The sequence below is a fragment of the Motacilla alba genome, chromosome 1 (assembly GCF_015832195.1).
Source record: "Motacilla alba alba isolate MOTALB_02 chromosome 1, Motacilla_alba_V1.0_pri, whole genome shotgun sequence".
In the NCBI taxonomy this organism is placed as follows: domain Eukaryota; kingdom Metazoa; phylum Chordata; class Aves; order Passeriformes; family Motacillidae; genus Motacilla; species Motacilla alba.
Genome location: NC_052016.1, coordinates 307,615 through 330,945, shown reverse-complemented (window position 1 = coordinate 330,945; position 23,331 = coordinate 307,615). Strand labels below are relative to the sequence as shown.

Genomic DNA, 23,331 nt, shown 5'->3' with positions numbered 1-23,331 from the left:
ATGCCAGACTGGTTTGGGTTGGGAGGGACCTCACAGCCACCCAGGGCCACCCCTGCCATGGCAGGGACACCTTCCCCTGTGCCAGGCTGCTCCAGTGTCCAGCCTGGCCTGGGGCACTGCCAGGGATCCAGGGCCTGCCCACCCTGCCAGGGAACAATTCCTTCCCTAATTCAATTCCTAATCCATCCCTGCCTTCCGTCCCTTGTACCACGTACCTGCACAGGCACCTTTTACTGCCCCAAGTGCCCCTCAGGCCGCAAGGCCGTGGGATAGGGGCTACAGGTGCTACCTCCACCTGCCCCATGCCCAGACCCCAGCGTGCTGCAGCTTTCCCCACAGCCCATTGCATGTCCAGACCCCACAGAGCTGCTGCATTCCCCAGTCCATTGCACCCCCAGACCCCACAGAGCTGCTGCTTTCCCCACAGACCCACAAGCCACGTCCCCGTGGTTCCCCAGCGCTGAGGGGGACCGCGCCATGCAGAGCAGCCCGGGCAGGAGCCAGGCCAGCGGGGCCGGCTCTGACCCCGCAGCAGCGGGGCGGACAGACAGATCCTTCCCGCAGCCGGTGCCTCGCTAAGGAAATGCCGCCGGGGTGTCGGTGAGGGGATAAATCAAACAGGGCAGGCCGGTGTGAGGGCCCGAGCCGCGCTCCCGGAGCCGCCGGCCCCACAGGAACCCGCGGCACAGGCAGTGCTCGCAGCAGCACTCCAAGGGCAAACAAATAAATTCCTCGGGCACCTTCCTCAGCGCTCCATAAATCCTGCCGGCACACGGGGGCAGGAGGCGGGAGCTCTGTGCACGGGAGCCATGCCCAGCAGAGCTGCAGGCCTGCTCTGGGACCAGCATGGCGCTCCCGTCCTCCCCTCACGGCCCTGGCCAGCCTCACAAGCACACACCCAGAGCTGAGTGTGCTCAGAGCCACGGACAGGGCTCCGGGATCCCTCTCCCTGTTCCCATCCCACGGCTGGGGACACTGCACTGGGATATTCCCCGTGGGAACAGCGGCCTGGCAGGGACAGCCCTGTCACCCGGAGCAGCCCCTCAGCAGAGCACACAGAGCACAGCACACACAGCTCAAACTGCACCAAAGTGCACCTGGAAGGGTGTGGGACCACCCCGGGAACACAGAGCACTTCGTTTAGCAGCGTTAATTACAGAGCAGCACAGCTTCCAGCGAGCTGAGGCTGCCTCGGAGATCCTTCTCAAATCACAGAAATTGGCCTTGACTTATTTAAGAAGATTCTTGTTCCCAAGCACATGTGGGAGGGACCAAGACTTTCTGCATGACGTCAACCGCCAAACTTGAGAAAACAGCAGCTTTCCCTGTGAAAATTGAAAATAAAATATTTTCATTGCTTAAAAAAAAAAAAAAGAGACTCAACATTATTATGGTCATGAGCAGCTTAAAAGTTAAATTTTTAAAAAACCTGGACCTGGTCGCTTCTTGAAAGAGACACTGAAATCCCACCCAGGGCCACCCCTGCCATGGCAGGGACACCTTCCCCTGTGCCAGGCTGCTCCAGCCCCAGGGTCCAGCCTGGCCTGGGCACTGCCAGGGATCCAGGGATGGAATTCCATCCCAGCCCCTGCCCACCCTGCCAGGGAACAATTCCTCATTGCCCAGATCCCATCCAGCCCTGCCCTCTGGCACTGGCAGCCATTCCCTGGCTCCTGTCCCTCCATCCTTGTCCCCAGTCCCTCTGCAGCTCTCCTGGAGCCCCTTCAGGCCCTGCCAGGGGCTCTGAGCTCTCCCTGGAGCTTCTCCTCCCCAGGTGAGCCCCCCCAGCTCTCCCAGCCTGGCTGCAGAGGGGCTCCAGCCCTGGGGCAGCCCCACAGCTCCTCTGGGCACTCTCCAGCAGCTCCAGCTCCCTCCTATGCAGGGACCCCCCCAAACTGGAGCAGGTGTGCTGTGGGGTCAGCCCAGGGAAGGGGGTTTGGGGCTGGAGCTGCTATTCCTGAGGGCAGAGCCCATCCCAGCCAATCCCACTCCTGGATCACCTGGCTGGAAGCTTTATTTGCCCAGAGTTTTGGACACTTCTCTTGAGGGTAAAAAGCATTTGTAAGGAAAAAATAAATGTTACTTTTTCATGTAAGTCTTGTATCTTCAGGCTACATCAGCTGATGTAAAAAAAAAAAAAATCCCCAAAACCCAAAAAAGGAAGCTGAGTTTCTCTCTATCAACTCTCCTGACCAGTACCAGCACAGGACACCACCACTGGCTGTACTGGTGGTATTTCTTTCCCAAGAGCAGAAGTGTCACCTCTGCAGCACTTCCGTGCCCAGCCAGAACACACAGGACTAAGTTTAGCCACCGTTAGGCCACAGAGAAATCCCTCCTAAGCCCTGTCCACTCCCAGAGCCAAGGAGGCACCAGCAAACCAAACCATCTACAGAGAGCTCTGCATTCACCCAAATCTGACTCTTTGAACTCACTATTCAGGGCTAATTCCTCTTCCAGGACCAGAGGAGCAGCAGCCCTGGGGGAGCTGCAACATTTGGGGATGTTGGGCTGCAAAAATCCTGTCGGAGTGTGAAATTCTGGGTTACTCCTGCTAGGCTGCGCTGACTCGGCGTTGAGCACCAGCCACAGCCACGCTGAAGGACTGTGTTTACCAAAGGGATAACTCTGGCTACCAGGGAAGCTCCCTGCCAAATCCTAACACAAACACTCAGGTGACTCAGGAGGACGAGCCCAGACTCCTCTGGATCTTCTTTAATACCTCATTAATTCGGGAAAAAAACACTCCATACCCTCCAGGCAGAAAATATTCTTTCCAGCAGCAGCATAAAGGGGAAAAGGAGCCACGAGCTTTCCTCCCTCCTCTGCTGCCAACAGGGAACTTCCCTGCAGCTTCCCTGAAAATTCTTGTCCAAACCAATTACAAGTGGCCCAGGCTGCCAGGGCAGGCATGGAATCGCATCCCTGGAGGGATCTAACAGCCCTGTGGACGTGGCACTTGGGGACATGGCTTAGTTGAACTCTGCAAGGGCTTTCCCAACCTAAGTAATTCCAGGATACTCCCCAGTAAACCCAGCCCTTTCTCACCTCGAGCACCAAAGCCTGCACGAGTATTTCTACCAATGCTCACACAAAGACTCTAGTGAACAATAAAGCCGTTTTCCGCCTCCTTCCCAACACAAATTCCCTTGCTTCTCTAGGACAGAAGGTGCTGGATTCACTCCCAGGGCCAGGGCAGGTGCCAGTGAAGCCCCAGCCTCCTGGGAATGCTGGACGTGCCACCACACTGCCCTTGAAGAGGCTCTCGAGCCCCTGCTCTGCCAGGTGACTTCTGCACAGCAGTGCCATCTCTGCACATCACTCCTGCCTCGGGAACAGGGAGCCTGGCGCTTCCACATCCCACAGCACCACGAGGTTACACAGCCAGAGCCCGTGAGGAACTCCAAGGAGTTGGAATTCCCAGCACAGGCGTTCGGCAGACGCTGGTGAAGCCACCTGAGCTTGAACCACAGAGCAAGACTTGTGTCTGGCTGAACAATTCCTGTTCCCTGAGTGAACAGCAGCTGGAGTTTCTCCCAACCCCCAAGGAAGCACGAGAATGAACCCGTTACACATTGTCAGTGGGAGTAAGGATGAGCTGGGGTGAAATGTCCCCTTTTTCCACACCTCAGGCAACCTCCACCCCAGTTCCAGCGCTCCTGGCAGGACCCAAGAGCAGCACATCCCACACCCCCGTGGGCACAGCAGGCCTGGGCTGATCCTGGCTTTCCTGCTGCTTCTCCCACGCAGAGCTCAGCTTTGTCCTGGATCCTCGCATGTCCCCAGCCTCAGGAGGGCACCAGGGCCACCACACTGCTGGGATTTGGGGCTCCCTGTGCAGAGCCCAGATGGCTCCTCCAAACCCCTGAGTGGGGCCAAGCCAGCGAAGAGCCAAATTTACTGCGGGGCTGGCTGGGATGAGCTGGGACAGTGGACAGCAGGATAGTGGGATAGCAGGACATCTCCGAGTCCCAGGGAGCAGGAAAGCATCTCAGCCATTTCACCTTGTTAGCTGAGCACTGAAAATAGCCCCGGGATGAAAAACAAACCAGCTGCACAAGTTCTCCACAGCAGGAGGCTCTGGCCAGCAGTGAGCGAGCTCTGTCCTGTGCCCTGTCCTCTGTCCTAAGCTCTATCCTGAGCTTGCCCCTGTCCTGCCCCCTGTCCTGAGCTCTGTCCCTTGTCCTGTCCCCTGCCCGGAGCTCTGTCCTGCCAGGAGCTCAGCCCTGTCCCCTACCCTGAGCTCTGTCCTCTGTCCTGACCTCTGTCCTGTCTGGAGGTCTGTCCTCTGTCCCCTGCCCTGACCTCTGTCCTGTCTGGAGCTCTGTCCTCTGTCTCCTGCCCGGAGCTCTGTCCTGCCCAGGGAGCTCCAGAGGGGTCAGTGCCACTGGAGCAGCCCCCAGGCCAGCCCTTGGGAAGGGAGGGGTGGCAGGGAGAGCAGTGCCCCATCCAGCACACCTTGGAAGATATCCATCTGCAGGATGGCACTGGAATGCCAGACATTCCCGTTAAAGAGGTGACAAACTCCAAGGGCTGAGCCTCGCCCTTTGAAACATCAAATATTTTTTCTCCTTTCTCAAGAGGAAAAATAAAAGATGGGAGAAAAAATAACCAGCAATCCCACTTATCACACCGATTGCTGTCAGGAAAACTTCTCTAGGAATCATGCTGCAGTGGGGGAGAACAGCACTGAATGCCCTCAAATATCCCTTTCCACCCTCTTTTTGTGTTAATGATACAGCAAATGAAATGAACAGGAAAACCTGTTTATCTCCAAAACCCAGCGTGCAAATCTCCAGGAAACAGTGTGGTCCATGAAAACCTCTGAGAGCAGCAGGAGCAGGGGCCAGGAGGGCAGGGATGGCATGGGATGGGGACAGCCTTGGGTGGCACAGGGAGAGCACCATGGTGGGATGAGGACAGCCCCCATCACTGCCCCACCAAGAGATCCCTCTGCCAGGTGTGGTGCCATCACCATTCCCACAAAACCAGCAGTAGCTTCCACACTTGCCAGTTCCACGCTTTTGGAGATGTCCTTTTTCATCCAGAGGCCCTCCAGGACACAGCTTCATCAACACACTCTCGCCTCAGCAGGCCAGGCTGCAGGAGTGCCACTCCCTGAGGAAGCTGAGGCTCCTCTTCATGCTGCCAGCCCTGCAGGATGCACTCACTCCTCTCCGGACACCGCCAGCCACAGCCAGCCTGGGCTCCGGGAAGAAGCTGGGAAGCCAAAATCTCCGAGACCCTGGGTATCAGGACAAAGCAGAGCTGGGGCTGCTCTGGCAGAGCCTGGCACAACCAACCCCCCAGATCCCCTGGCAGCATCAGCAGCTGGGCTGGGTTTGTGCCCCAGTCCTGCCTGGGGACAAACCAACCTGAGCCCCCAGGCAGAGCCACCTGGGCCCACACACCACACAGACAAAAGCATGGCACGGACAAGAACGTCCTTTCTGATCCTTTCCACAGGTTTGGAAAAGATCTTGATTTTGCAGTTTACAGCCCAGCCCCAGTGTGAAACCCCAGGAACACCGAATGGCTGTCACCTTCTCAAAACACTCCGAGGTGCTCAGACCTTCCATCAGTCATTTCCCCATCAACACTTCATCCCTGGACTTGAAACCAGCTCCAGAAATGCCAACCAGAGGAGGCAGCTGGGAAGCTCCAGCGGGATCTGCCCTGCCTGAGATGCACTTCCCTCGGCAGCAACCCCTGAGCTGAGCCCCAGCAGGTGGGAAAAGCCATCACACAGGGATTCAGAGGGAATAACCCTTCCACACCTGCCGGGCCTGGAGCTCCCCTCACCTCACCTGCAGTCCTGGAGCTGCTCTGTGACAAGCACGAGGCCTTCAGGCCAGCACAAGTGCCAGACCTGGATTTTTGCCTTCCAGCTGCCCAACTGCCAGAACAAACCCACCCAGGCACCCTGAACAACAGCAGCTGCTTGCAGCATAATACTTCCAGAATTATTTCTGTCCCCCGAAAAATTAGTTTCTATCCTCCATCCATCTCTATCCAGTTAAAACAATAACTTTTTTTCCCTTTGGCTTACTCACCCATTAATTATGTCCTGGCACTCTTACAGATCTAAACACATGCATTGCTTAGCAGCTTTAATCCTGAATTATTCCTCCCTTTCCTGCAATCCAAAGCCTCCCTTGCCTGGGAAGGGGCAGGCTGTTCCAACCAGCAAGCTGTTCCTTTGTAACTCAGAGAGGAACATTCCTCAAGTTCTCCTGTTTATTGCGTTTTTATCCTCCCAGAACAGCCGAATTTACGGCACCGGAGCTCCAAACCTGCAGAGAAGAACTAAACTGACCTTAAAACTCCATCCTTCAGGGAAAAACAAACACTGGGCTACAAAAATAGTGCCTTTCCCTGCAAAACGTGTGTGTTACCAAACATCCCCGTTTCCAACTGCACTGCTGCTGCTTCCACTTTCTGAGAGCTGCTGGGATCAGCGAGGAGGAGGTGAAGGGCTGGTGGAACTGAGAGCACGCAGAGCTCCTTGGTGGCACAAAGAGCACTTCCAAGGAGGTGTCTCTGTAGATCCTGCAAGTGTCTCTTGTGGCAAACCTCAGCAAGGTGGGCATAAAAATATATATACAAAAAAAAAAAAAATATATATATGTGCCAGAGGCAACCCCTCTCCCCCTCAGGGTGGTGAGAGACTTCCAAGGAGCACTTGGTGGTTCCCAAAGTCAAACCCCACAGATGCCCGTGACACACACAGTGAGTTAATGCATTTTCCAAAGTGGAAAAAATAGGTTACTTAAAAATAGGTCCATAATCCAAACAAACAAGCACCCCGGTACTATTTCACAGAGGGAAAACAAGCAGGCAGGGACAGTGCTGGGACACAACCACACATGGCACCCCAGTGGCTGCCTCATGCTCCTCTCAAGGTTTTCCATCCTTGGAATGCAGGGCTGGGCACACTGACCAGGACTGCCAGGAAAAGCTCCTAGGCACAGTCCTGCCATCATTCCTCACCATCAATTGCATTATTCGGATTATTGCAGAGAGCTCAGAGCCCCTGGCAGGGCCTGAAGGGGCTCCAGGAGAGCTGCAGAGGCACTGGGGACAAGGCCTGCAGGGACAGCACACAGGGAATGGCTGCCAGTGCCAGAGGGCAGGGCTGGGTGGGATCTTGGCAATGAGGAATTGTCCCCTGGCAGGGTGGGCAGCCCTGGCACAGCATGAGGCAGGAGCTCCTCAAGGCTCCCATGTGCTGCAGGAGTGACAGAGCAATGGCTTTAATTAAAGAGTCCTCGTCCCTGCCAGCACCAGCTCCTAAAACTCAACCAGAGCTCTGGAGGTGCCACAAAATTAATCAGGCACGGCTGCAGGGGCTGGGGAAACGAAGGTGAGGGAAAATTAAAGTGTTCCAGAGAGCCCAGCTTGGAGCAGCCACGGGAGCAGAGCAGACTCAGCACGACAGCGCTGCCTCCACAGGAAACATCCCCAAATTCAGCAACAAAGAGAGTCTGGAGAGCAGGAGGGGGAAGCAGCAGGTCCCAGGGCTGCACCTGGAAACAGGGAGAAGGCAGAAAAGAGGCCAAAACCCCCACAATTCACAGCAGGGCTGCACACAGCTGGGCCAGCCAGAACAGGAACCACCCTGGTCCCAAAGGGCCTTTCCAGAGGCAATCCAGAGCTGCCCAGGGAGAGCCACGACTGTCCAGCCTGCCAGGAGTTTATTTATCCCTCTCTGGGTTCAAAGCAAAGCTAATTAACGGAGGAAACAGCTTTTTCAGCACTAATAAGTTTGTGCAATTAGGGCTCTGGGGAGCAGAATGCCAGGCTGGGCAGAGTCCAGCATGAAGGGCGGCCAGGGCTGGCACTGACCCTGGGCTTGGGAGCACCAGGGACAGGAGCCACTGCCAGTGCCTTTCCACCAGCACAGCCTCCAAGTGGGACAAGCAGCAGGACAGGGATCACCCCAGGGAAGCGCCGCTGTTCAGCCACCAGCTCGCAGAAAGGGATATTTTACTAACAAATCCCAGAATCCCAAATCCCTAGGGCTGGCACAGCCCTGCCAGCCCGTGCAGTGCCAGCTGTGCCCCACGGCCACCTTGTCCCCAGCCCAGAGCACTCAGTGCCACCTGCAGGGGACACCTGCAGGGATGGGCACTGCAGAGCTCCCTGGGCAGCCCCTAACACCAGGATGGCCTTTTAGCTCCCCTCCCTCCCCAGATGCCAGGCAGATCATGAACCACACCTCCCTGGAGGGTACCTCAGCTCCCCTGGGGACACTCACCCAACCCTCCAGCCCCTGCCCAGGGGAGGAGAGGGAATTCCCACAGGGAATTGCGGTGTACCAACACACCCAGGCAGCCCACAAGCCAAACACCAGCTGAGCAGCCACAGAAACACAAAGTGCTTTTCCTTCTCACTCCTCTTGGGATACGGCTCTGCTCCAGGCCCACCAGAGCATCCCAGACCCCGCAGCTGCACCACGAGGGATGTCAGGAGGCTCCATCCTCACCCATCTTCTGCTCCATGCCCTCCTGAGAGCAGAGGGTGGAAAGGACAGGAGGGCTGCTGCCTTGGAGTTCCACGTGGATGTGTGTATCCCTGCCCCACGGCGGGAAAGGCCAAGCCAAAGCCCGGTTTGGAGCAGGGGCCCCCCAGCAGCTCCCCCTGCACCCTCCTGCGGGAAGGGACCACCCCAGGGGCACAGCAGACATGGAGACAGCTGCTTGCCAAGGGAGCAAATAAATAAATCTAACAAGAAATTAAATTAAGATCCTCTCTCTGATCCAGCTGAGCATTACTCCAAGTTTCTGGGCCAAGCAGGGAAGGGAATGAGCTGGAGGGAGCCAGGAGCTCCCCAGCAGCCCCAGCGCTGCCCAGGCGGCCCTGCTCCTCCTCCTCCTCCACATGAGGCCACTTTGCTGCCAAAACACAGTTTTTCCAGCTCTCAGAATGGCAATTCCTCGAGATGAGCTTCACTCCTGAAGGAAGCCAAGGCTGGGCTTCCAACTGAGCTGGGGAAGAACGTGCACTTTCCCCTGGCACAGCTCTGCAAGTATTCTCACAACTGCATCTTGTCAAAGCAAGGAGGGCACAGGGAGTCGCTGTGCCCCGTGAACCCCACAGGTCCCTGGAAGGACAGAGCCCCTGCCTGTTCCTCTGCAGGCTGAGCCATCACTGAGCTCCCCATGGCTCCACCGAGGCCACGTCCTGCTCACAGCACAAAAGCCCTCGCTGCTGGTTTCAAGCCCAAACCCATCACTTCCCAAGGCAGAGGTTTTGCAGTGAAGGATTCACTTCCAATGGACCCCTGGGCCTTGGGATGGCAAGGACAGGGCTTGGGCACAGCCTCCTCACCCAGAAATTCACCTTCTCCCCTCGGGAATCAATGACAGCCACCAGCCTGGGGCTGCAGCCCCCCTTCCTCACCCTGACTTGGTCCCACAGGATGCTCCCTGGGTTTGAGGGCAGCTCCAGGTGCTCCAGGAAACACAGGAACAGCCGTGGGCACAGCCCTGCAGCTTTGGGCACTGACACGATCAGGATGTGGGTTTCACTTGCTTTTTAAACCACTGAGATAAGAGCGAGGATGACTCAAGAAGGGCTGCGATGAAGGAGTCAGGACAGGGAAGCAGGAGCCAGGGCAGGGGAAAGAAGAGAGAGAGGAGCTGCTGTGAGAGAGGAAAAGCCACCAAACCTGTGCCAGCCCCGCACCAGAGCCCAGCCCTTGCCACCCTCGGAGGCATCGCCCAGAAATGCCTCCACCCAACACACAGGCCAGAGCCCACCTCTGAGCTGCTGCAGGAAAGAGGGAAAACCCACACCACAACCCCTGACCTGCCTCAAGGATGCCAGAACAGGGACGGGAGAGGCCCAGGTCCCTGCGCATGCCAGAGCCCAGGAAGGAATTCCGTGCACAATGCAATAAGGCTCAGGGCGATGCAGACTTGCACCACTCCCACATTATTGCAAGGGGATCTGGGTCCCCCTGGATCTGCAGGGGGAAGATGTCACCATGGAGGGAACCAGGGATGAGCCCCAGCCATCCAAACCCCCACCTCTCCACAGTCAGCTTTCCTTGGATCTCCTACAAACACACCTGGAAGTGCCCACCTGTGCTGGGCTGCACAGAGGGCAAGCAATTAAAATAAAAACAACCCTAAATCCCACACGCCGGGTGCAGGTGATGTGATTCAAGGAGGAAGAGCCAGCTGAGCAAGATTAGTATTTCAAATGAGATGAAATTTAAGACATTTGACCCAAACAATGGGTCACATTTTCGATGGCCCACATAAAACTCATGTAAAACAGCCCCGGAGGATGTTCTGATAAGGACCAGAAAAAGGACCAAAACCTGGCTGATCTGGGCAACAGCCAGAGTACAGCAAATGAGCAGAAAGAGAGGGGGAAAATTCCTGCAAGTCCAGTTTGTCCCCGAGGAGCCTCGTTTGCCCCCTTTTAGGGGGTGTGAAAAGGTCCCAGGGCCGGGCTGCAGCCTGACAAATTCGGGCTAAAAATAACCAGGGCGGGTGCAAACAATGCCGTGGGGCCGTCACACATCCTGTGACAGCGGCAGGAGCCCCAACCTGGCCTCGGGCAGGGCCAGGGGCTCCTGCTGCCTGGCCTGGCCTCCAAACCCCCCACACCTCCTTACAGGGCTCCCGTGCTGCCCAGCGGAACCCAACCTCAGTGTGATCCCGGCAGGAAAAATTACCGATCAAAGATCAAGGCCTGAATTCGCCTCTGAGGGAGTCAAAGCCAGGAGAAAATCTGGTTTTCCCCGGGGTTCAGTCACCTGCTCTGGTTTTCCTGCATGAATAAACCCACCCGTTTCAAACTCTTGCTTAAAAATATCTCCCAGGAATTGGGACCATTCCCTAATCCTCTGTAAAACCTGCTGATGCATCCCCTGAGCGTGCAGAGCAGCCTCAGCAGCCCGAGCAGCGCTGCAGCCCAGGCTCCTGCTCTCTGCAAGCACTTCCCTGCATCGCCTGAGAAACTTCCCCGGTGCTGACATCTTATCGTTAAAATCCCGCCATCCCCACTAATTAATTTTATAAAACAAAATGAAGCACCTTTGCACGTTGGAAACCGTGTCAGAGCCGAGCGCTTTCACTTTCAGAAACGTCCGGCACTCACCTCTGCCTCCCACCGAGCAGCCAGCACCTTCTGCTTCCAGGGAAAGCCCCGGCAGAGCGCGTCCCGAGCCGGCCGAGGACATTCCCTGCCGGGAGCCGGGGGCGACAGCTCCGAGAGCTCCAAAGCCAACGGCCCAGAGGCCTCGGGGTCTGCGGAGCTGCGGCAGGGCAGGGCACGGAGCCCTCCCGGCCCCGGAGCAGGGCACACCACACTCGTGCAGCGCTGGGGCTCCATCCCAGCCAGCCAGGAGCCCCATGCGGGCTGGGGAGCCAAAGCACGGCCCGGAGCGGCACACGGCGCAGCAGCCGCCTCTCCGGGGGGATTTCTGGGGCTGCTCCCACCGGAGCCGGGGCTGCCTCCGCTCGCCAAGAGCAGAGCCAGCAGCTGAATCACCCAGGCTGCCACACTTCTGCAGGGCCTCCAAAAATAACCGCGCTGGAAATTCCTTGGAGGCACAAACCTCGCTTCACAAGGACTGCGGAGATCCAGTTTCCTTAGCGGAGCGGACTGCATGCGAGCGGGCCCGAGGGCCCAGGAGCACGGCCAGAGGGGATGAGGAGCCCTCGTCCCGGAGCCAGCCAGCAGCGAGCCACAGAGCCCATCCCGGGCGGGACAGACCCGCCGAGCTGCCCGGGCTCACACCCCGAGCTAACCGGGGCTCACATCCCCCGAGCCAACCGGGGCTCACCCCTCCCGACCTAAGCGGGGCTCACACCCCGAGCTGCCCGGGCACACACCCCTCGAGCCAACCGGGGCTCACGCACCCCCCGAGCCAACCGGGGCTCTCACACCCCCCGAGCCAACCGGGGCTCACGCACCCCCGAGCCAACCGGGGCTCACGCACCCCCGAGCCAACCGGGGCTCACGCACCCCCGAGCCAACCGGGGCTCACGCACCCCCCGAGCTGCCCACGGTTCCGCGGGTCCCCCACCCCAGGGCCAGCTCCTTGCCCCGCTCCCCGCGAGCAGCCGAGCCCTTCCCAGGCCGCCTTCTACCGAACACCAGCATCCAAGCAGCGCCCCAGCATCCCCCGAGCCCCGCGGGGCCGGGCTGCAGCCCGGGGGTCCCGCGGCGCGGCTCGGCGCTGCCGGTGCCCGCAGCTGCCCGGGGCCGGGCCCGGCGGGATTCGCGGCCAGCTGCGGCTGACCTCGGGCACCGCCACAAGGGCACGCTCGGAGCCCCCGGAGCCGGGCTCGGGGCAAGCCCGCAGCGCGCCGGCGGCTCGGCTCCCGCTGCCCGGCGGCTCCGGGGGCGCCGGGGACGGGAACGGGGCAAGCCGAGCGCCGGGGCTCCTCAGGTGGGACCCGCTGCTGCCGCCAGCGCTGGCTCCCGCAGCCGGGAACGGCCCCAAAAACAGCTGAGAGCGGAGTTCCCGGCACCGACCCCAGCTCCCGGGCACGCTCCCGGTACCGCGGGGCCAGCGAGCAAATAACACCGATTATCCCAAATCCCGCGAGCCGCTCCCGGCCGGTGCCTTGAACGAAGAAGAGCGCAGTATTCCCAGTGAGCTGAAACGTAAAACTTTGCACCCAAACAGCCGGAGCCCGCCGCAGGAGCAAGCAGGGGTCATTGCGGTCCCTGCGGGGTCCCGAAGCGCGGAGCACCGCAGCTCTTGCCCGAAAGGCGGAGGAATGGCCCCAAAACGGAGCGCGGGGGGGGCTGGCACGGCCTTCCCCGGGCAGCGGCCGAGCCCGGCGGGGCGGGCAGGGCACCCCGGGGGCACGGGCGGGGGGCTCACCTGCGATGGCCGAGTCGTCCAGGTGCGAGCCGGGGGCCCGCTCGGCGCGGCCGGGATGCTGCAGCAGCAGGAGGAGGAGGAGGAGGAAGAGGCCGCACAGCGCCCGCACGGCCCGGCCCGGCCGCGGCTCCATTTCCGCGTCCCCGCCGCCGTCAGCTGCTCCTCGGCATCGGCACCGGCTGGGGGGCCGCGGGGTGTCCCGGTTATCCCGGTTATCCCGGCTGTCCCGGCACCGCCGCCAGCTGCGGCCGCGCACCGGCTACCGGAACCCTCTGCCCCCCCGCCCCGCAGTGGTCTCTCCCACGACAGCCTCCCCCCCCGCCGCAGTGGTCTCTCCCGGGACAGCCCCAGTCCCCCCGTCCTCAGTGGTCTCTTCCCGGGGTAACCCCGCCAGCCCCTCTCCGCTCTGCCGGGATAACCCCTGTTCCCGCCACCTCCGCTGGCGTCTCCCCGGCCCGCTGCGCCCCTCCGCCGCCTCCCGGCAGCCGTGCCTCCCGGAAAACCCCGCTCTGTCTGTGCCGGGACAGCCCCGCACCACTCCCCCCCGCCGCCCGCGGTGGTCTCGTCCGCCCCCCCCCCCGCGGGCCGCGCGCTACGCACCGGGCCCAGGCGCCGCCGCGCGCGCTGACAGGGGGCGTGACCAAGAGCCAACGGGCCACACCCACCAGAGGGCGGGGCCAATGGGGGCGGGCGCGTGGCCACGCCCCCGCTCCCGCCCGCGCGCGCACGGCGCTGGCCCGCAGCGACCTCTGGCGGACAGAGCGGGAAATGGCGGGGCTCGGGGACCGGGACAGCGACAGGGACACAGGGACAGGGACACAGGGACAGGAGACACACAGCGACAGGGACACACAGCGATAGGGACACACAGCGACAGGAGACACACAGCGATAGAGACACAGTGACAGGGACACAGCGACTGGGACACACAGCGACAGGGACACAGCGACAGGGACACAGGGACAGGGGACACAGCGACAGGAGACACAGCGACAGGGACACAGCGACAGGACACACAGCGACAGGACACACAGCGACAGGAGACACACAGCGACAGGGACACAGTGACAGGGGACACACAGTGACAGGGACACAGCGACAGGACACAGGGACAGGGGACACAGGGACAGGGGACACAGGGACAGGGGACACACAGCGACAGGGACACAGCGACAGGGACACAGCGACAGGGGACACACAGTGACAGGGACACCGCGACAGGGGACACACGCGACAGGGGACACACAGCGACAGGGACACAGCGACAGGGGACACAGCGACAGGGGACACAGTGACAGGGGACACAGCGACAGGGGACACACAGTGACAGGGACACACAGTGACAGGGGACACAGCGACAGGGGGACACAGGGACAGGGACACAGCGACAGGGGACACACAGCGACAGGGGGACAGGGACACAGTGACAGGGGACACACAGTGACAGGGGACACACAGTGACAGGGACACAGCGACAGGGGACACAGCGACAGGAGGGACACAGGGACAGGGACACAGCGCGACATGGGATACACCGCGACAGGGGGGACACTTCATGATATGGGACACACTGAGACAGGGGACACACTGAGACAGGGGACACACCGGGACAGGGGAGACCTTGTGACAGGGGACAGACACGTCGCGATATGGGACACACCGGGACAGGGGAGACACTGCGGCAGGGGACACACCACGACACATGACACACCCGACGTGTGACACACCCCAACATGTCACCCACACGCCGTGTCACCCACCCTGGCTCTCTGCGCAGACATTCCAGGTTCCTGGCACGTGGTTCCTCAGCAGGGCTGGGGACATTTCGACACCTCCTGGAGCTGTGACACCTCCAGGGCCACATGCTCCCGGTGGCACGGCTGGACCGATGCCACCAGTGTGCCCACAGTCCACTGGGTGGGGGGGACGGGGAGCTCACATCTGTCCCACCCCTCACATCTGTCCCACCCCCATCTGTCCCACTGGGCCGGGGTGCTCCCAAGAAGTGACAGTCCTGTCCCTGGAGCCCCCCACCCTTGCCCCACGGCCCCGCTCTGGGGTGGGGGGCCCTTGGGGTCCCCCGGCCATGGCGGGTGTCCGGGCAGGGACACGGGGCTGGCTCCTGTCCAGGCTGATGTCCACTCTCCCTCGGGTTCTGGTCGCCGTGCTGGCTCCAGGGAAGATGCCGGCTGTGCGTGGGGGTCCCACACCTGCAGACCCCGAGATGAGGATGGGGACAGGCCATTCGGGTGGGGACAGGCCACTCCCTCCTGGGAACTTCCCCCCCTCCATGCCCAGGTGTCCCCCCAAGCCCCTCCTGCCCCAGGGACCCCCACGGGCTGTGGGTGCTGCTGGGGGGGACCTGGCCCTTATGGGGACCCCCAGACTGGGGGACCCGGCCCCCGGGGGGACCCCCACAGCACCCGGGCTCCCCTGGCCTGGCCCAGCGCAGCTCGGGGCTGGGGGGGGCACTCCTGCAGCACCCCGGAGACCCCCTGCTCCACCTTGGGGTGCACCAGGGGAGCCCCAGTTCCCCCAGGGGCAGCTGCCACCCCCTGTGCTGCCCCCCCTGTGCTGCCCCCCCCTGTGCTGTCACCCCCTGTGCTGTCACCCCCTCCCTAAGCACTCCCGGGGCAGCCCGAGGGCAGGGGCTGTCACCTCCCCCCCGCCGTCAGCCCCAGGCCGCCCCGGGTGGGTGGGCTCCCCTCCCTGCTCGCCCCCGCACCCCCAGAGCTCTGCCCCCCCCAGGCTGGCAGTGGCCGTGCCGGTGTGTCCCTGTCCCCAGCCCTGTCCCCAGCGTGGGCTCGGGGTGAGCGGCGGGGGCCAGGGGGGTCTCAGGGGTTTAGGGGTCAGGGATGGGTGCCCGGGGTGGGGGGTCAGGGGTGGGCTCAAGGGTGGGGGGCGCGGGAGGAGGGTCCCTGCGGCTCCCCGGCCCGGGGGCTGCTCGGGGCGGCTCCGGGGTCGTTCCCGGGGTGCTGCCCCAAAGGCTCCGCGGCTCGGCCCGCAGCCCCGAGTCGGTGCCCGCAGCCCGGGGCGGCGGCGGAGGGCGCGGGGGCTGCGCTGCCCCGGCGGGGCCGAGGAAGGAAGCGGCGGGCGCGGGGGGCCGGGCGCGGCGGGGGAAGTTTCTCCGCGGGACCGCCCGGGGCGGCGGAGGAGGCGGCCGCAGACTTCCTCCTCCTCCTCCTCTTCGTCCTGCTCTTCGTCCTCCTGCCGCTGCCGCCGCCGCCCCGGCCCCGCGCCCGCCGCCGCGCCATGCCCCGGGGTGAGTGCGGGGCCGGGGGCACCGGGGAGGGCCGGGGGTCCCGCGGCCGGGGGTCCCCGCCGGGCCGGGCGCCGAGCGGGGGGCGGGAGGAGCCGCCTGTCGGGGCCAGGGCGGGGGCGGCGGGACCCGCCCGGAGCGGGACCACGGGGGATAACGGGGCTGCCCGGGATAACGGAGCTGCCGGGAGAACGGGGCTGGGATTAGCGGAGCTCCGCGGACGAGGGGACCGCGGGGATAACGGACCCGACAGGGATAACGGGCGCTGGGGATAACGGGACGGCCGGGGTAACGGGGGACCGCGGTGCCGGAGAAGCGGAGATTGGGGCGGGAGCGGGCCCGGCAGCAGCCGGGGCTGAGCGGGGACAGAAAGTGGCCCGGCCCGGTCCCCCCGACCCCGCACCCGCCGAATCTGCGGCCGCACCCCCGCCCGCTCCCGGGCCCGGCGCTGCCGGGGCTGCGCTGACACCGGGGGGCGCTGCACGGCCGGAGGGACCCCGACCCCCGTCCTGACCCGCGTCCCCCTGCACTGACCCCCTGCACTGACCCCCCTGCACTGACCCCCTGCCCTGACCCCCTGCGCTGACCCCCCACTGACCCCCTGACCCCCCTGCACTGACCCCCTGCGCTGACCCAGCGCCCCTGCTCTGCTCCCCACTGCTGTGATCCCCCGACCCCGTGCAATGCGTACTGAGCCCCCACCCTGAGCAGCCTGCACTGACCCCCCCGGCACTGCTCCACTGCTCTGACCCCCTGATCCCCCTGACCTGACCTGGCCCCCACACTGACCCCAGTGACACCTCCAGGTGTTCCCCCACGCTGACCCCACTGCCCCCTGCCCTGCCCGCCGCAGTGACCCACTGACCCCCCGTGTGACCCCACGCATCCCTTGCGGGCCCTGCCACGCGTGTGCAGCAGCCAGGACCTGCCAGCGCTGTCCCTGCGGCCCTGGGTGCTTGTCATGGGGTCCCCTGGGGTGCCCCTGGGGTCACTGGGTCAGCATGGGGACACCCGTGGGTCCCCTGGAGCCTGCGGGGGGGGCTGGGGGCTGCTGGCTTCCCCCGCTTGGCTCAGGGGAAGGAGAAGCCACCGAGGTCCTGAGGTACCGTTTGTGGCCTATGGGGACAAGCTGTGGTGGCAGTGTGGCGGGAGGGGGCCCATGGGGACGGGCTGTGGTGGGAGGGGGCCGGCCCAGGCGCCAGCAGTGCCTGTGGGCAGCTGTGGAGCTGCTGGGCCGTGCTGGCCACGGTGCAGGTGCAGGTGTGGGCTGTGCCCTCGTGCGTGGAAGTGGGGTTGGTTTGGCCGTGGCCCAGAGAGGCGCTGGAGCAGCACGGGGCTGCCAGCCTGCACTGGGACCCGCTGGAAGCCAGGGAGACTGGCCTGGCCTGGCTGGCTCCATCATCCATCCATCCATCATCCATCCATCCATCCATCCATCATCCATCCATCATCATCCATCCATCATCATCCATCCATCATCCATCATCCATCATCCATCATCCATCCATCATCCATCATCCATCATCCATCATCCATCATCCATCCATCCATCATCCCTCCATCATCCATCCATCATCCATCATCCATCATCCATCCATCCATCCATCATCCATCATCCATCATCCATCCATCCATCATCCATCCATCATCCATCATCCATCCATCATCCCATCCATCCATCATCCATCCATCATCCATCCATCATCCATCCATCATCCATCCATCATCATCCATCATCCATCCATCCATCCATCCATCCATCCATCATCCATCATCCATCCATCATCCATCCATCCATCCATCCATCCATCATCCATCCATCCATCCATCATCCATTCCCCCCATCCCGGATGTCCCTGCTCCAGCACAGTGGGACAGTGCCCAGCTCCAGGAGGGGTCCCCCCATGGAGGCCCTGCCTGGGTCCCCCCGTGTCCCGGGGCTGTGGCAGCGCTGGAGCAGAGGCCGAGGGCCGGGGGTGGCCGTGGTGCGGAGCAGAGCAGGGCCCGGCCTGGAGGGAAATCAAATGAGGAAATTAGTCATGACAGCTGGAAAATGAGGGAAATCAAAATCCCCCGACTCAGCACGGGAGTTATTTTAGCTGCCGCGGCAGAGCCTGGGGCAGAGCTGGCGGCCCCTGGGGGGTCCCTGCGTCCCCACCACGGCCATGGCCCCCGTGGGGTCCCTGCTTGGGATCCAGGGATTTTAGCAGTTGGATTGATTTCCTGATTCTGCTGCTGGCAGGCTGCAGGGCCGGGGGCGAGGCTGTGCCTGCCCCCAGAGCAGGAGTGCCCCCGGTGAGCCGGGCACGTCCCTGGGGCCGGGCGGGAGCCGCGGCTGGGGAGGGGTGCCCGGGGCAGGGCGGGGAGCACGGGGCAGGGCAATGGGAGCACGGTGGGCTGTGGGTGCCCGCAGTGGGGTGTGCCGGCGGCTGTGGGGCGGGGAAGGGCTGCCTGGGGCGTGCAGGGTCGGTTCAGGGAGGTTTTGGGCACCGTGGGACGGGGAGCTCACGGGGGCGGCTGCTCCACTTCCCCGGCGGAAAACCCCCGGGGGCTGCCCCGGCCGGGAGCGCTGGCAGAGGGTTTTGCTTCCCTTTTCTGCTGAAGAGATGAGTCGCTTTTCCCGTGCCAGGGGGTGGCGATGGGAGGGGGGACCTCTGCGTGTCACCCCCAGCCCCCCGCACGCCCCCCGAGTGCCCCCGCAGTGAGGAGCGTGCCCGGGGGGGCTCGGGGTGCCGAGCCCCGGGGCTGGGCACCCTGCAGCCCCCCGTGCTCCCACCCTTCCTGCCCCGGGCCCCTCTGGTGGGGCTGGGAAGGGGCAGGTGTCCCCACGGGCTGTGTCCCCCGCGGGCTGTCCCCTCAGCCCCCACGAGGCCGCTTTCCCCCCGGCATCCCGGGGGGCTCGGAAGGGTTAAATGCGCGGCCGGCCGGATCTCCTGGCAGAACAGAGCTGGCCTTGTGCCGGCAGCGGAGCCGGCAGCCGGCGGTGGGGCACACCAGGGCCGAGGCACCCACCCCGCGTCCCCGGACCGGCCCGTCCTGCCCTCGGGAGCCCCGGCGTGGCTGCAGGGACACGCTGATCTCCAGCCCCTGCCTGGCACCATCCGGATGCCCCCGGGCAGCCCCTGCCCTGTCCTGGAATGGGGTTCCTTTGGCAGGGCTCCTGTCCCGGGCGGGGGGACACAGGGGCCCAGGGGGCAGGGCACTGGTCCCTCCTCATCCTCCCCGGGAGGATAGGCGCGAGCTGGGGGCTTGGCTGGGGCTGGGGGGCCGGTTGGGACTGTGATGTGGGGGCTGTGGCCGCACACCTTGGCCCCCCTGGCACCCACATCCCTCCATGGCACCCTGACAGACTTGGGGCTGCCGCGGGGGCTCGGCCCTACACAGCCCCCTCCTCAGCGAGGCTTCGCCCCGTGAGCGTGGGCCGTGCCTGCAGGTCCCCTCCTTGTGCCACGGGCACCTCGTGCCTGGTGCTGGCAGTGCCAGGGCTGGCAGGAGCCAAAACGCTCCTGGGTGAGCCTGCAGCTCCTGTGTGGCCCCTCCATGGGCACCGCGGTGTGTGCCCACGCTTGCTGTGTGCTGGAGACAAACCTGGGGACACTGGGGCTCCACACCCCGAGGTGATGGGTGATGGAGAAGTGACCCCTGGCCTCGAGCCCCTCCTTCTCCTCCTCTTCCTTTCCCTCCTCCTCTTCCTCCTCCTTTTCTTCCTCCTCTCGATTTTCCAGTGGTGATGCCCTTCATGGGCACGAGTGTTTCCTCTGGGGATGGGATGGGATGGGATGGGATGGATGGGGATGGGGATGGGATGGCTCCTGCCAGGTGCAGCCCATCCCAAGGTGTCCACGGTCAGTTTGGGCTCGGCCTCAGCCGTGTGTGCCATGTGTGGGATGGGCACAGGGCCAGGCTGGCGCTCGGGGCTGCTTCGGGTCCAGACTGAGTCAGAGGGGCCAAATGGGGCCTTGGGGTGACAGGGGCAGCTGTGTCCCACTGCAGGGGCTGCCCTGGGCTATCCCCCTGCCCTGGGAGCCCTGGGCCAGGGGGTGGGGTGGCTGCAGGACAGAAGGGGCACAGGGGACATGGGTGGCAGTTACAGCCCCTGTGGAAGGTGCCTGTCCCTGAGGGGGGCCCTGTGCAGCCACGGAGGAACCTCAGCCTCCCACATCCCATCCATCATCCATCATCCATCATCCATCAGTCCTGATCCCAGACCCCCTGATTCTGGTCCCATGTCCCTGATCCTGCTCCTCCCTCTGCTCATGCTCCCATTGCTCCGATCCACTTCCTTCTTCCACTGCCCTGCTCCAGCTCCTCCTGATCCAGTTCCTTCTCCCACTGTCCTGGTCCCCTTGATCCTGATCCCATGGTTTTCATTCTGGTCCCATCATCCATCCTCCATGCTGCTGCTGCCCCCCGTGTCCCTTGTCCCACGGCCCCACGCCGTCCCCCCCAGCCCTGCAGCCCAGCGCTGCCCGGCCCGCCCCGGGCTGAGCAGCTGGGGCGTGAGGAAACCTCCGGGCTGCCTTCGCTCCCATCCCAAGCTGGAGGCCAAAGGCCGGCACTGCGTTTGCGGCCCCCGGGGACCCCGCAGGCGACTTCCTGCGGGGGTGGGGACGGGGGGGCCGCCTGCGCCGGCCCCGCTGCTCCCCGATGGCACGGCAGGGATGCGGGGATGCGCGGGGGAAGCTGAGGCACGGCAGCCCCCCGTGCCGGTGCCGGGGGTCGGGGCACAGCCAGGCAGGGCGGGGGTCACGGCACAGCCGCAGGAAGCCGCGTGTCAGGGCGGGAAGAGGAAGAGCCGCTTCCCCATCCGAGGGGGCAGGGACGGGCTGGGGCTCGGCCCGGGGGGCTCGGGCGCTTCCCCCTTCCCCAGCCCCGCGGACTCAGCGGGCTCGGGGCAGCGGGGACCCCCGGCCCGGGACTCCGGGACTCTGCGGCTTCTCTGCCCCGCCACTTTGCTCCCTGCCCGCCCCTGGCACACGAGCGGGGCTCCCATCCTCCCGCAGGGACCCCGTGGGTGGGCAGCAGCTGCCCCCGGCAGGAGCCCGGGGGAAAGGGCTGCCGGCCCCAGCCCAGCTCCGTGGGGTGCCCCCGCCTCGGCCGGGCAGCGCTCGGCACGCCTGGCTCCGGCCAGCAGCAGGAAGGGGAGCAGGATGCAGCCCTTAATGGGAATCGCAGAGGGAACCTGAGGAAGGAAAACGCGCGCCGGGACTGGGGATAAACACAGCTGCCGGAGCGGACGCTGGCTCCGGGGCCGCGCCAGCCGCAGCGCCAGCCCGCCGGGACCAGCCCCTGCCCCGCTCGGTGTGGGCAGCACGGGGCTGGGACAGACGGTGACAGCCCGTGTGGCAGCCCCGGCATGGCCCTGCTGCCCGCCGGGGGCTGGAGGCACGGCACGGCACGGCACGGCACGGCACGGCACGGCACGGCACGGCACGGCACGGCACGGCACGGGATGGCACGGGGTGCTGCCACAGCCTGGCTGGGCTGGGGGACGATGCGGTCCCCATGCACACTGGCCATGGTGGCGCACGCGTGTCCCTGGGTGATGGCAGGCAGATCCCCATTGGGGGGGTCTCTGTCGGGGGGGTTTGCCTGCCTGGGAAGCTCATCTGGGCACTGGGTTGGATGGTGAACAAGGGGGTGACCTCTGTGCAGCCCCCGTCCTCGGGGCGTCACAGCAGGGGGACCAGGCTGCCCCAGCCCCGGAGCGTCCCCTCCCTGAGCCCGTTCTCTTCCCGCAGGCTGCTGAAGGGGACGCCAGGACGCCGGGATGCAGAGCATCAAGTGCGTGGTGGTGGGCGACGGGGCGGTGGGCAAGACCTGCCTGCTCATCTGCTACACCACCAACGCCTTCCCCAAGGAGTACATCCCCACCGTGTTCGACAACTACAGCGCCCAGAACACGGTGGACGGCAGGACTATTAACCTAAACCTGTGGGACACGGCCGGCCAGGAGGAGTACGACCGCCTGCGGACGCTTTCCTACCCCCAGACCAACGTCTTCATCATCTGCTTCTCCATCGCCAGCCCGCCCTCCTACGAGAACGTCAAGCACAAGTGGTACCCCGAGGTGTGCCACCACTGCCCCAGCGTGCCCATCCTCCTCGTGGGCACCAAGAAGGATCTGAGGAACAACCCCGAGACCATGAAGCGGCTCAAGGAGCAGAACCAGGCGCCCATCACCACCCAGCAGGGCATCAGCCTCTCCAAGCAGATCCGCGCCGTCAAGTACCTGGAGTGCTCGGCTCTCAACCAGGAGGGCATCAAGGATGTGTTCACCGAGGCCGTGAGGGCCGTGCTCAACCCCGTCCCCGCCAAGCCCAAGAAGCCCTGCGTGCTCTTGTGACGGGGCTGCCCAGAGACCATCCTGCCCCTGCCCCCGTGCCCCCACACACCTCCTGCCCCCCAGCCACCCCCGTGCCTCCATGGGAGCGGGGCCGCCAGCCCGAAGCCTCCAGCTTTAATAATACAGACCTTGTTTGCACTAACTGGCCTCCTGCCCCGGGGCACCGGGCTCCCGCCCCGCCCGGCTCCCAGCGGTCGCTTTTGGTGACGCCTCTGCCGTCCTGACACAGCAACGCTTCCTGAGAAGGGGACGCCCAGGGTGGGCCAACCCCGCTCCAGCCCTGAGCGCCCCACGGGGACCTGCCACCTCCACCCTCTACACCAGCTGGGGCACAGGGGGTCCCCAGCCCCTCTGTGCCAGCCCTGGCACTCGCCCAGCCCGGAGCATCTCGCTGGCACTGCCTCCTCCTGCCCCTGGTGGCACCAGGGGCTCCTGGGGGGTGTTTGGGGTGAGCCCCACACCAGAGACCTCCACGGCTGCTGAGAGCAGAGCCAGCGTGGCCGGAGTAAAGAGTTCTTGCCCTGGCTGGTGCTGGAGCTCCACAGGGCAGCAGGACTCACCTGTAACCAGCTGCCCCCAGAGTCGCTTCTCCTTAAATAAAAACCTGCCCAGGCCCCCCGTGTCCTGTGCTCTCCCAGACGCACCCACCTTTCCTGGGCATGGGGACACTGCCTGGAGGGACACGGGTGTCACTGGCCCCAGCTGGGCTGGGACCCCTCACCAGGCCAGGGCCAAGCTGAGGGTGCTCATGGTGCCTGCCAGGGCTCTCTTCTGGGGGGAACAGCCAGGGGAACATTGGGATGTCCCTGCCATGGCCAGTCCTGACCCCACCATCTCTGTGCCCAGCTGAGCTCCCACCCAGGGGCTTGGGGACAT

General features: G+C 63.8%; 2 protein-coding genes across 4 annotated transcripts in view; one reads left to right on the top strand and one right to left on the bottom strand.

Moving 5' to 3' along the window:
• The window catches only part of STIM1 (stromal interaction molecule 1), a 70,985-nt gene extending 57,418 nt beyond the window's left edge, over positions 1–13,567 (bottom strand). The window contains exons 1-2 of one of the 3 annotated variants that reach the window (XM_038130295.1): positions 13,451–13,567; positions 12,851–13,029 (exon numbers count right to left, since the gene is read on the bottom strand). In XM_038130295.1, coding sequence (XP_037986223.1) covers positions 12,851–12,983 — 133 coding nt within the window. In that variant the 5' untranslated portion in view covers positions 12,984–13,029; positions 13,451–13,567. Of the gene's footprint in view, positions 1–11,112; positions 11,742–12,850; positions 13,030–13,284; positions 13,410–13,450 lie in introns of those variants that run through there. The other 2 variants (XM_038130285.1, XM_038130267.1) reach the window with 2 other exon arrangements.
• Positions 13,568–15,961: 2,394 nt separating this feature from the next.
• RHOG (ras homolog family member G) lies at positions 15,962–22,528 on the top strand. The gene is made up of 2 exons (XM_038148398.1): positions 15,962–16,112; positions 21,851–22,528. The coding sequence occupies exon 2, from the start codon at positions 21,880–21,882 to the stop codon at positions 22,453–22,455; it is 576 nt and encodes a 191-aa protein (XP_038004326.1). The 5' UTR covers positions 15,962–16,112; positions 21,851–21,879; the 3' UTR covers positions 22,456–22,528.
• The last annotated feature ends 803 nt before the right edge of the window (positions 22,529–23,331 follow it).

Excerpts from the sequence above, each read along its gene's own strand:
- RHOG (XM_038148398.1), top strand. The coding sequence starts at position 21,880 with ATGCAGAGCATCAAGTGCGTGGTGGTGGGCGACGGGGCGGTGGGCAAG.